This window comes from Cebus imitator, unplaced genomic scaffold (assembly GCF_001604975.1).
Source record: "Cebus imitator isolate Cc_AM_T3 unplaced genomic scaffold, Cebus_imitator-1.0 Scaffold117, whole genome shotgun sequence".
Taxonomy (NCBI): Eukaryota; Metazoa; Chordata; class Mammalia; order Primates; family Cebidae; genus Cebus; species Cebus imitator.
This window is the reverse complement of record NW_016107432.1, coordinates 9,132,691-9,144,585: the sequence shown is the minus strand read 5'-3', so window position 1 is coordinate 9,144,585 and position 11,895 is coordinate 9,132,691. Positions and strand designations below refer to the sequence as shown.

The 11,895-nt window shown below is 45.5% G+C and overlaps 1 protein-coding gene and 1 long non-coding RNA gene across 2 annotated transcripts in view; one reads left to right on the top strand and one right to left on the bottom strand.

The window, feature by feature from the left end:
• LOC108311652 overlaps positions 1–1,328 on the top strand; it is a 15,007-nt gene extending 13,679 nt beyond the window's left edge. The window contains exon 2 of the long non-coding RNA XR_001828316.2: positions 1,083–1,328. This is a non-coding gene — a long non-coding RNA (uncharacterized LOC108311652). The remainder of the gene's footprint in view (positions 1–1,082) is intronic.
• A 2,603-nt stretch (positions 1,329–3,931) lies between these two features.
• Positions 3,932–11,895, bottom strand: part of LYAR (Ly1 antibody reactive) — a 25,843-nt gene continuing 17,879 nt past the window's right edge. Inside the window, exons 7-10 of the mRNA XM_017538898.2 lie at positions 11,529–11,828; positions 10,495–10,581; positions 4,764–4,849; positions 3,932–4,252 (exon numbers count right to left, since the gene is read on the bottom strand). Of these exons, the coding sequence (XP_017394387.1) occupies positions 4,118–4,252; positions 4,764–4,849; positions 10,495–10,581; positions 11,529–11,828 (608 nt within the window). The 3' untranslated portion in view covers positions 3,932–4,117. The remainder of the gene's footprint in view (positions 4,253–4,763; positions 4,850–10,494; positions 10,582–11,528; positions 11,829–11,895) is intronic.

The following is an 11,895-nucleotide window of genomic DNA, read 5'->3' as shown; positions in this document are numbered from 1 at the left end:
GCACACTGCAACCTCAGCCTCTGCCTCTTGGGTTCAAGTGATCCTCCTGCCTCAGCCTCCTGAGTAGCTGGGATTACAGGCATGTGCCACCACGCCTGGCTAATTTTGTATTTTTTTTTTTCATAGCGGGGGGTTTTCTCCATGTTAGGCTGGTCTCGAACTCCCAACCTCAGGTGATCCATCTGCTTCAGCCTCCCAAAGTGCTGGGATTACAGGCATGAGCCATCACACCTGGTCCTAATTTTTGTATTTTTAGTAGAGATGGGGTTTCACCAGGTTGGCCAGGCTGGTTTCAAACTCCTGACCTCAAGTGATCCAACTGTCTTGGTCTCCCAAAGTGCTGGGATTATAGGCGTAAACCACTGCTCCCAGCTCATTTGTGTTCTTTTGATTTCTTCTGCATCAGTCTTGGTCTAGCTCCCTCATCCAGGTGCAGAAGGAAGGGCAACCTTGGTTGACTTCCTGCCTTCCCACTCATTGTTCTGAGCTTGTTTCCTCACTGGTGTGCTAAGCACCTACTCTGTCCCAAATTAAGGGCATGCAACAGTCCTACATTTTAAGTTTTTGGAGGTTAACAGAGTCCATCTTCTCCCAAATCCTGCCTGTTAAGCAGCATCACAGGAAATGGCTGGTACACACAGTTGACAAACACCAGGAATCCCCAGAAAATAGGACATCAAGGAAAGACAACCACAGTATGGCAAGATTGGAGATGCCCAAGTGTCAGGCTCCTCAGACCAGCCTGAGAACAGGCAGAACATGGTAGAATTCAATCTTATACCCAACTTCGACAAAATGAAGCTGAAAAGCCTTACAGGAATATCATTAGATCACTTTCTAAAGTCCCTGGGAACTTCAATATCATGTGTGTTTTGAATCCAAGTCAGGCAGGCAGCTGCCAAAATTGAAAAGGGTGGTCTCTACAAGGACATTGGAATGACCCCTGGACCATGCTTTGCAGACAGACCCCTGGGGCAACTGCACATACAGCTAGTCCTTCCTGCCACTGACTGCAGACGCTTCCATGACGTGGACCATCAGAGTCACCAGCATTAGTTAGCTTTGCTTCTTTGTCCTTGTAGAATTGAGAGAGCTAAGGTCACCTCCAGCCTCCGGGGGATAAATGCTCTGCTGGAATTCCTGAGCAGCACAGCCAGCCCCAGTTCTAATTTGAGAACCTGGGGTGATGAATGGCAAGAATGACAGAAATGAAGACGTCTGTAGCACTAAGGACACCTTTTAACTGTGTCACATTTGCCTAACTTTGCCTTAAATGTATCATGGTAACTGACAGCTTTGACTGAAAAATAAAGATCACTGATATGGTTTGCTGTGTCCCTACCCAAATCTCATCTTGAATTGTAGCTCCCACAATTCCCGTGTGTTGTGGGGGGGCCCGGTGGGAGGTCATTGAATCATGGGGATGGTCCTGTGCTGTTCTTGTGATAGTGAAGACGTCTCACAGGATCTGATAGTTTTATAAAAAGCTATTTTTCCTGCACAAATTCTCTCTTATCTCTTATCTGCCTCTATGGAAGACAGGCCTTTCACCTTCTACCATGATTGTAGGGCAACCCCAGGCACAGGGAACCGTAACTTTGAGTCCATTAAACTTTTTTTTTTGAGACAAAGTTTCACTCTTGTTGTCCAGGCTGGAGTGAAACGTGCAATGGAGTGATCGTGCAATGGCACGATCGCGGCTCACTGCAACCTCTACCTCCTGGGTTCAAACAGTTCTGCCTCAGCCTCTCAAGTAGCTGGGATTACAGGCACCCACCACACCTAACTAATTTTGTATTTTTAGTAGAGACAGGGTCTCTCCATGTTGGTCAGGCTGGTCTCAAACTCTTGGCATCAGGTGACCCGCCCACTTTGGCCTTCCAAAGTGCTGGGATCACAGGCATGAGCCCCCATGCCCAGCCTTCTTTTTCTTTATAAATTACCCTGTCTCAGGTATATCTTTGTCAGCAGAGTGAAAACAAATACAGTCACAAACAGTGACATACCATGGTCCTATGGAGCATCATGTAACTCTCATGGGGTGGCCCTGCGTCTGCCCACTGTTCCCGGATGAGAACTGCGGAGCGCATCTCTCTCTGCTCCCTGGAGCGCTGGCATAGGAAGACTTCTGGACTGGACTTGGAAGTCACAGCTCTGTTCTGCTTTTGTCCCTAATTAGGTGTGTGGTCTTGGCTGTTTCACTTTCTCAGTTTTCTTTTGCTTTCCGGAACATCTAAAGCTTCTCATGGTCCAAAAATTGTAACTGGTAACAGTAAGAGTAGTGACAGCACCCACTGAGAGTATCTACTGGGTTTAAGGAACCGTGCTGTGTCCTTTACATGAATTAGTTCATTCACTCACAACGTTTACCATCCCCATTGTCCAGCTAAGAAAAGTGAGGTTCAGAGGTTAGCCAGTAAGGGACAAAGCCAGGACCTGACTCTGGCCGGATTCTGAAGCCTGTGTCCTACTCACTCTAGACAGTGCCCCTCAATTCCATCACTGCACTTACACATGGCACATCCCTAAGAAGCACTGAACTCAAGATGCTGCTTAGCTCGGCTGGCAAGTCCCAGAGAGAAGCTGCTCCATAGGCTTCTAGGCACTCAAGAGGCTCAGACAGGGTCTCACCCCTCCTCTCCCTCCTAACCCTTTAAACCACTTGTTCCATGTCCCAGACTTGCTTTTGTGGGGAGCTGATATTAATGAAATTGGCTAAGGGGCGATCTGTACCAGAGCACCAGCTTTTAAGGGTCTTGTGGGCAAAACCTACTGAACCATCAATGAGGTGGCAAAAAGGCTGTCCTCCAGCACAATCAACCAGGACTTAAACAGTTTCTGAAAGCATTCAGTCCAGTCAGCGCACTGGAGCAGCCACATAGCTGCACAACGAACTCAGTCTCCGCTGAGCTGTTTCCCTGCACCTCTGGCTTCCAGTCACAGGCCACGCTCCTGAATCCAGCCACTGACAAATTCATCTCTTTGGCTGAAGGCAGACGGAGCCAGTGTGGATGAACCTGTTACAGAGAAGCCTCCTTTACAGCACCAAACTTCTAGCTACAGAAGGATTAGCACATACAAAAGACTGACCATTCCCAGACCAGATACCGCAGCTCACATACACATTCTAACATCACAAAAAACAAATGCACAAAACATCTTTAATCAAAAATGTGTAGAAAGCTGGGCATGGTGGCTCATGCCTGTAATCCCAACACTTTGGGAGGCCGAGGTGGGTGGATCACCTGAGGTTGGGAGTTTGAGACCAGCCAGGCCAACATGGAGAAACCCCATCTCTACTAAAAATGCAAAATTAGCTAGGTTGGTGGCCGATGCCTATAATCCCAGCTACTTGGGAGGCTGAGGCAGAATCGCTTGAATCCGGGAGTGGAGGTTGCAGTGAGCCAAGATCACACCATTGCACTCCAGCCTGGGCAACAAGAGTGAAACTTTGTCTCAAAAATAAATAAATAAAACAAAATATGTATAGAAATGGCTGGCACAGTGGCTCATGCCTGTAATCCCAAAATTTTGAGAGGCTGAGGCAGGCGGATTACTTGAGGTCAGTTAGGGACTAGTCTGGCCAACATGGTGAAACCCTGTCTTCACTAAAAATACAAAAATTAGCCAGATGTGGTGGGGGGTATCTGCAATCCCAGCTACTCATGAAACTGAGGCATGAGAATTGCTTGAACCTGGGAGGCGGAGGTTGCTGTGAGCTGAGATTGCACCACTGCATGCCAGCCTGGGTGACAGAGACCCTTTCTCAAAAAACAACAACAAAAGTGTATAAATGATGTGGTTAAAATGAATACTTTTTAGTCTGATCAAAAGAGGAATTACTTTTTCATCTGTTGCTATACTACATGGAAAAAAATTTTTCACACAAAACTATTTTATAAAGTAAATAACTTTTGCCACAACAAATTTCGAAGTTTGGACAAGAATATATTTTATTTTTTTCATAAAAGTTATACCAAAAATATATTTTTTCTTAACTTAAAAATACAGCTTCAGAAAGCAAAATTTGAGTTGTTGGAATTCATTACACATTTTATAGACAGCAGTGAAAGGAAGAAGTTAGTAGAATGGAATCCATTTTTAAATACAGAAATGCTCATTTCAAAAGCTTGACTTTGTCTTTTAATAACTTAAAGGTGGGGTTCTTGCTGACTTTCTTGTTAAAGATGACTAGGAGCTCCTCTTCAGATCTGTGATGCTCGTTGGTCACTGTGTAGTACTGAGCTAAAACCTTCACAAAGAAAAGCAAACACCAAATGAGTGTATTTGACCTGGAAATTTATCTTAAAATGTTCTGTCTTTAACCCAGAAATAGAACAACAGTAAAAAATAAAAGAAACCCAGGTGCAAGCTACACAGGTGTGTTCTGCTCGTGGAAACCCAGGCAGCAGGCACGTGTGGGGGCTTGGCTGTGTGAGTCACCCTGAGACACAAAGTGAAATAAAGGAGAAGAAACCATCGCTCCGGGACAGGCAAAAGAGAGCAAACATCTAGAACAATAATTTCCAAACATAACAAAAATTAAATAAATGGAGCCTCTCTTCAAAGTCTTCGAAATAAGTTCAAAATCTAGGCATCACCCTGGCTGAGGCTGTGTGAGGGCCTTTGGGGCAGCCTGAAAATCACTGAGACACACACACATTTTCAGTGTTTGAGGTGAAAAAAGAAAAAACAAACAATTGTACATTTAAAAATCAGTTCTCCCCAGCTGTTATACACATGGGTTTGTTCACGTGCCATACCTTTTTCCTTAACTTTTTGATTGCTATTTCATTGTCTGGGGCCTGTTTCAAAATTGCTTTAATAGTTCCCTTCCAGTTGAATTTGCCTACAAAACAAATAAGAATATGTAAGATGTTTGTTTTGCTATACTACAAGAAGGGTAAAGAAACAACTTCTGCAATGCCTGTCTGCTTCCAGGAAATGAGCTAACCCTCTAATGACCAGACTCCACAGCACCATGGAGCAATCACTGCATATGTTCAATTCCAGCGTCCTGGAAGCACTTACTACCCGTCAAGGACTGGCTCTTAGAGTGAGCAGGTGCCCAAGTGCCATCGGCATGACAACCTCCTAGATGAAGAGCTGCATTTAATGAACTCAACACAGATTTCCTAAGCACCCACTAAGATCATGCGCTGTCTATGCACAGAACGAAGATGAGCAAAAGCAGCCTGACCTGGAATGAGAGAGAGGAAACCACCAACTGTTACAGAAGGACTGAAAATACTCATCTAGGGGACTTCCACTTCTGGGCAGATGGGGTAGACACACTTTCCCCATTCCTCCCGCCCACCACAACTGAGAACCCTGAAATTATATACACAAGAAACTTAAGATGACTCTGAAAGTTAGAGACGAGCTGGGACCTCAGGGCCTACGGAGCAACAGTGGGTGAGCTTCTTGCTGCCTGTAACCCAGATCTGGAGCTGAAGAAGCCAGCAACCTGAACACCAACAGGCACAGACGAAAAAGCCCGAACAGAAACCTGCTCTCTCTTGGCAAAGGGCCAGGAAAGGGCAGCCTAACAAGACAGAAAATTTTTATACAATAACCACCCTACCACAGCCACACATCACAGAAAAAAAGGAGGCTCCACCCTCACCCGCCCTAGCAAAAGCCGAGTGGGGAGCCCGAACTCTCTGCCCTTGGAAGACTGTAATGAGGGACGGTGTCACAGAAGGCCAACCAGGAATTCAGGGCTCTCATCCACACAGGCCAGCGATGAGGCTGCCCCTGCTGTGACGTCAGTGGAGCCTGTACTGGGAGCCCTGCCTGGCAGCAGCAAGAAGTGGCCGCCCTCAGGTGCTAATGGAGGCTGAGTGGGGAACCTGGATTTTCACCCCAACATGGCAGCAATGAGGCCACGCCCCTCTGCAACCACCAAAGTCGTACGAGAGAGCCGGGAAGATGGAAAGCGTAAACAGGATCTTACACCTTATAAAAAACCTAACTCAAAATGGATCATGGACTTCAATATGAAAGGTAAGACTAGGAAGCATTTAACATAGACCTGAAATTTGCTGAAAGGGTATATCTTGAGTGTTCTCAACACACACACACACAGACACACACACACACAGACACACAAAGGTAAACTATGTGAGGTGACAAATGTGTTAATTAGCCTGATTGTGGTGAGTATTTCACAATGTACATGTATAATAAAACATTAAGTTGGGCTGGGCATGGTGGCTCATCCTTGTAATCCCAGCACTTTGTGAGGCTGAGTCAGAAGGATTGCTTGAGCCCAGGAGTTCAAGACCAGGCTGGGCAATACAGCAAGACCTCTGTCCTCACAAAAATGAAAAAATTCGCTGGGTGTGGTGGCGTGTGGCTGTAGCACTAACTACTCAGGAAGGCCGCTTGAGCTCAGGAGTTGAGGCTGCAGCAGCCATGCTCGCACCAATGCACTCCACCCTGGCAACAGTGAGACCCAGTCTCAAAACTAAAAATAAAATATGGCAACACATTAAGTTGTACACCTGAAATACATGAAATGTTGATTTGTAAAAAAGCTATTCAATAAGATAGTTAAAAAACAAAAACATCTTTAGACTCTAGGGCTAGGTAAAGAGTTCCTAGCACAATCCATGAAAAATAAATAGATAAATTGAACTTTATCAAAATTAAAACCATTTGTCCTAAAAAAGACTATTATGATGAAAAAACAAGGAACAGACTGAAAAAAAAACAAAAAAAAAACAGAAACCCTATGTCCCACAAAGGAGTAATATTTAGAAAATATTTTTTAAAACTCTCAAATCTCAACAGTTAAAAAACAAAAAACTCCACAAAAACAACTGAAAAACCCCCAAACAACCCAAATTACAAAATAGGGAAAAATTTTTTTTAAAGAGAACAGACAGTTCAACATAAAGATATACAGATAGCAAATGTGCATACAAAAAGATGTTCAACAATATTAGCCATTAGAGATATACAAATTCAAACCACAATGAGCTGGTACCACACATCTATCAGAATGGCAAAAATAGAAAACAGTGACAGCGCCTAGTATTGACTATGATGTGGAGAAATGAATCACTTACACACCGCTGGTGGGAACAGAAAATGTGTACAGCCGATGGGCACGGAGGCTCATGCCTGTAATCCCAGCACTTTGGGAGGCTGAGGTGGGCCAATCACCTGAGGTAGTGACCAGCCTGACCAACATGGAGAAACCCTGTCCTCTACTAATACAAAACTAGCTCAGCGTGGTGGCACATGCCTATAATCCCAGCTACTTGGGAGGCTGAGGCAGGAGAATCGCTTGAACCTGGAAGGCAGAGGTGCAGTGAGCCAAGATCACACCATTGCATTCCACACTGGGCAACAAGAACAAAACTCCGTCTCAAAAAAAAAAAAGAAAAAAAGAAAGAAAATGTGTACAGCCATGCCTGAAAAAGTTGGCAGTTTTTTCATTTTAAATTTTTGTGAGTACACAGTAGGTATCTATGGGGTATGTGAGATATTTTGATACAGATATGCAATGTGTAATAATCACATCAGAGTAAATGGGGCATCCATCACCTCCAGTATTTATCCTTTTGTGTTACAAACAACCCAATTATACTCTGCAATTATTATTTTATTTTATTTTTTTTTGAGACGGAGTTTCACTCTTGTTACCCAGGCTGGAGTGCAATGGCACGATCTCGGCTCACCGCAACCTCCGCCTCCTGGGTTCAGGCAATTCTCCTGCCTCAGCCTCCTGAGTAGCTGGGATTACAGGCACGCGCCACCATGCCCAGCTAATTTTTTGTATTTTTAGTAGAGACGGGGTTTCACCATGTTGACCAGGATGGTCTCGATCTCTTGACCTCGTGATCCACCCGCCTCGGCCTCCCAAAGTGCTGGGATTACAGGCTTCAGCCACCGCGCCTGGCCTTCTGCAATTATTTTTAATTGTACAATTTAATTATTGTTGACAAGAGACGCCCTGTTGTGCTATCAAATACCAGGTCTTACTCATTCTTTCTGTTTTTTGGATACCTGTTAACCACCCCGCCTCGTCCCCAGCCTCCCACTACTCTTCCCAGTCTCTGGTAACCATCCGTTTACTCTCTGTCTCCGTGAGTTCAATTGTTTTGATGTTTAGATCCCACAAACAAGTGAAAACATGCTATGCTTGTCTTCCTGTGCCTGGTTATTTCACTTCGTGTAATGACTTCCAGTTCCATCCATGTTGCTGCAAACGACAGGATCTCCTTTTTATGGCTGAATCCTCCATTGTGTACATGCACCACATTTTCTTTATCCATTCATCTGCTGATGGACACTTAGGTTGCTCAAATCTTGGTTATTGTGAACAGTGCGGCAGCCAGCATGGGCGTGCAGATAACTCTTCCACACAGCGATGTCCTTTCTTTCGAATACACACCCTACAGTGGGACTGCTGGATTGTATGGGAGCTCTGGTTTTAGGTTTCTGAGGAAGCTCCTAACAGTTCTCCATAGCGGCTGTACTAACTTATATTCCCACAACAGTGCACCATGTTCCTTTTTCTCCACATCCTCACCAATGTTTGTTATTGAGCTGGCAGTTTCTTTAAAAGAATATGGAACTACCGTATGACACAGCACTGGACATCTACTTCAGAAAAACTGACTTAGTTCACTGTGCAGTTCACAGAAACCTGCACATCAATGTTTACTGTGGCTTTATTCATTAATGACCAGAAATTAGAAACCACCCAGGTGTCCGTCAACAGATGAATGATGAAAGAAACTGTGATGCATGCATAACACGGGCTACTCCTCACCAATCAAATGAATAGATTATTGATCAGTTCAGCAACATGGGTGAATATCCAGAGAAAATGCTGAGGAATAGTCAATCTCAAAAGGTTACATACTGTATGATTCCATTCATAGAACATTCTGGAGATTACAGAAATGAAGAACAGATTAGTGATTGCCAGAGGCTAAGGAAGGGCTGAGGGTGAGGGAAGGGGCAGTGGCTGCAGAAGGGCAGCAAGAGGCAGCCTGGCGGCGATGGAGGTGGAAAGGTATCAGTGTCAGCATCCGGGCTGAGATGCTGTACTATGGTGGTGTACAGTGCTATCTGGAGTGGCAACAAGGTAAAGGGAACGTGGATACATAAGGACACCTGAGTCTCCATTATTCCTTACAACTGCATGTGAGTTAACAAGGATCTCAAAACAAAAGATGTAACAACAAAAAAAGCCATTCCAGTTGTCCCCCTTTATCTGCAGGGGGACAATTCCTGGGACCTGAGTGGATGCCTGAAACCACTGTGGTATTGAACCCTATATATACTCTGTCTTTTCTTATATATTCATGCACACCCATGGCAATGCTCAACTTACAAACTAGGCGCAGCAAAAGGCTAACAATAACTAATCATAAAATACAACAATTTTAACAATATACTATAATAAAAGTTATGTGAATGTGGTCTCTCTCTCTAAATATCTTACTGTCCTATACTTACCCTTCTTGTGGTAAAGAAGGCACAGAGCAGGACAGCAAGAAATCTTGCCACACTGCTCAGAACAGCACACAATTGAAAACATCAATTGTTTATTTCTGGAATTTTTCATGCTACAGGTATGGGGACACTACTGTTTACAAACTTGAAAAGGGGGGTTTTCAGCTAAGAGATCTAACCCAATGCTAGTAGTCACTGAACTCTGCTAATAAAGCTGATGCCCATTTGAGTCCTTGGACCTGTTCTTAACCGCAGGAGCCCGGGGGCTAGGGGAGATGGCAGAGAAATGACTTACCACCCCTCAACAGGCAGGAGTGCTTCAGGCCTGAAGAAGCAAGAGAGAAGCTTCGTGTAAGAGGCAGCATTTCAGAGGGCCCGTGAAGGCCAGGGATGAGATTCTGAGGTTGGGGGTGCAAACAAGGAGACCCCAGTGATAGGTCCAGAGATGGGCAGGGACAGAGCTGAGGGGACTTCTAAGAGAACAATGAAAGGCAGGAACAAGAGAGTTGGGGAGGAGGGAAAGGGAACAGGGTCTCAGAAAGCTATATTGGGTTTAAATTCCAAAGATAACATCCAGCTCCAAACCAGACTGCTTTACTTTTCTCCTAAAAGACAGCAGGTGAGAAGCACTGTAAGACTGACTCACATCCTAGAGAACTGATTTTACCTTCAAACTCTTACACATGCCTCTGGAGGGTCAGACCCTACCAGAAGTGCCTGCTTTACATTTTCCTTCCCCAGAAGAGGGCATCTCTTGGCCCCTCTCCCAACCTACAAGGGACAGTGCATTTTTCCCTTTCTTTCTTTGCTCTCTCCCTCGCCCTCCCTCCCTGGCCCCCTTCCTTTCTCTCTCTTTCTCTCACTCTTTCTTTCTTTTTGAAAGTGGTATGCCCATGGCTCACTACAGCCTCAAACTCCTGAGCTCAAGTGACCCTCCTGCCCCTGCCTCCCGAGTAGCTGGGACTATCGGCAAAAGCAGCATGCCCAGCTGTGCTATTCACACGATGGCAATGATAATACCTTTTGCAGGAGCCTCATGGTCTTCTGGTTCTCCACCCTCAGGATGCTCTGGGAGCTTCATCTTTTTCTTCTTAGAATCTGTTTCAGCTAGGTAATTAGAAAGATTTTGTAAAAGAATATTTTGCATCTATGCTAGCAGCTACCATTTAATAAGACCTTATGTTAAACTAGGCACACTCCATGCATCATCTCACTTCTCCAGGCAGCCCAGCCCGGGTTTATAAAACCCCCTCCTCCACGCTGGAGATGGAGTGAAGGGAGCCGAGCGGTGAGGTCATTTGCCTGGGCGGGGCCCAGTTCTGCCTGGCCACAAAGCTTATGCTCCTTCCCTTCCTTGGTTCAAAACACAAGGTCTAGCCAGGCACAGTGGCTCACACCTGTAATCCTGGCACTCTGGGAGGATAAGGTGGGCGGATCACCTGAGGTCAGGAGTTGGAAACCAGCCTGTGAAATCCCATCTCTACTAAAAATACAAAAATTGAGGCCAGGCATGGTGGCTCATGCCTGTAATCCCAGCACTTTGGGAAGCCTAGGTGGACGGATCAGGAGTTTGAGACCAGCCTTGCCAACATGGAGAAATCCCTCTCTACTAAAACTACAAAATTAGCCAGGCGTGGTGGTGCACACCTGTAATCCCAGCTACTCAAAAGGCTGAGGCAGGAGAATTGCTTGAACCTGGGAGGTGGAGTTTGTGCTGAGCTGACATCATGCCATATGCACTCTAGCCTGGGCAACAAGAGAGAAACGCTGTCTCAAAACAAAAACAAAAATTAGCCAGGCCTGGTGGTACACGCCTGTAATCCCAGTAATCCCAGCTACTTGGGAGGCTGAGGCAGAAGAATCACTCGAATCCGGCAGGCGAAGACTGAAGCAAGCCGAGATCACTCCACTGCACTCCAGCCTGGGCGAAAGAGCGAGCCTTCTCTCAAACACAAGCAAACAAAAAACCTACAAGGACTAACAGGCTTAAATATCCCAAATTCACAGCTTTCAGGTTTCCAGAACAAATCCCAGGGCGTGAGCTAGCCACTTACCTTCCGAATGCCTCCGCTTCCTCCTCCCCGCACCCACGTCTGCCTGCTCCTTGCCGGCGCCATCCTCATGCTCCGTGGCAGTGGGCCTGCCCTCGCGCTCCTGCTTCTTGCTCCTCTTCCCTGCAGAGCCGCTGGCCTCGGGGACTTCCTCCCCGCCGGCCTCAAGGTCAGCCTCCTGTCCCTTTTTACGCTTCTTAGGCTTCTGATTCCTTGAGTTTTCCTGGTGATTTTCTAATTTTAGTTCCTTCTTTTCTTTTTTCCTATTCTTCTGCCGTTCTTCCTTTGTCTGAATCTCCCTTACTTTTAATGATGATGATGCTTAATATTTATATCATGGCCAGGAAATAACCTACTACACAGGGAGGAA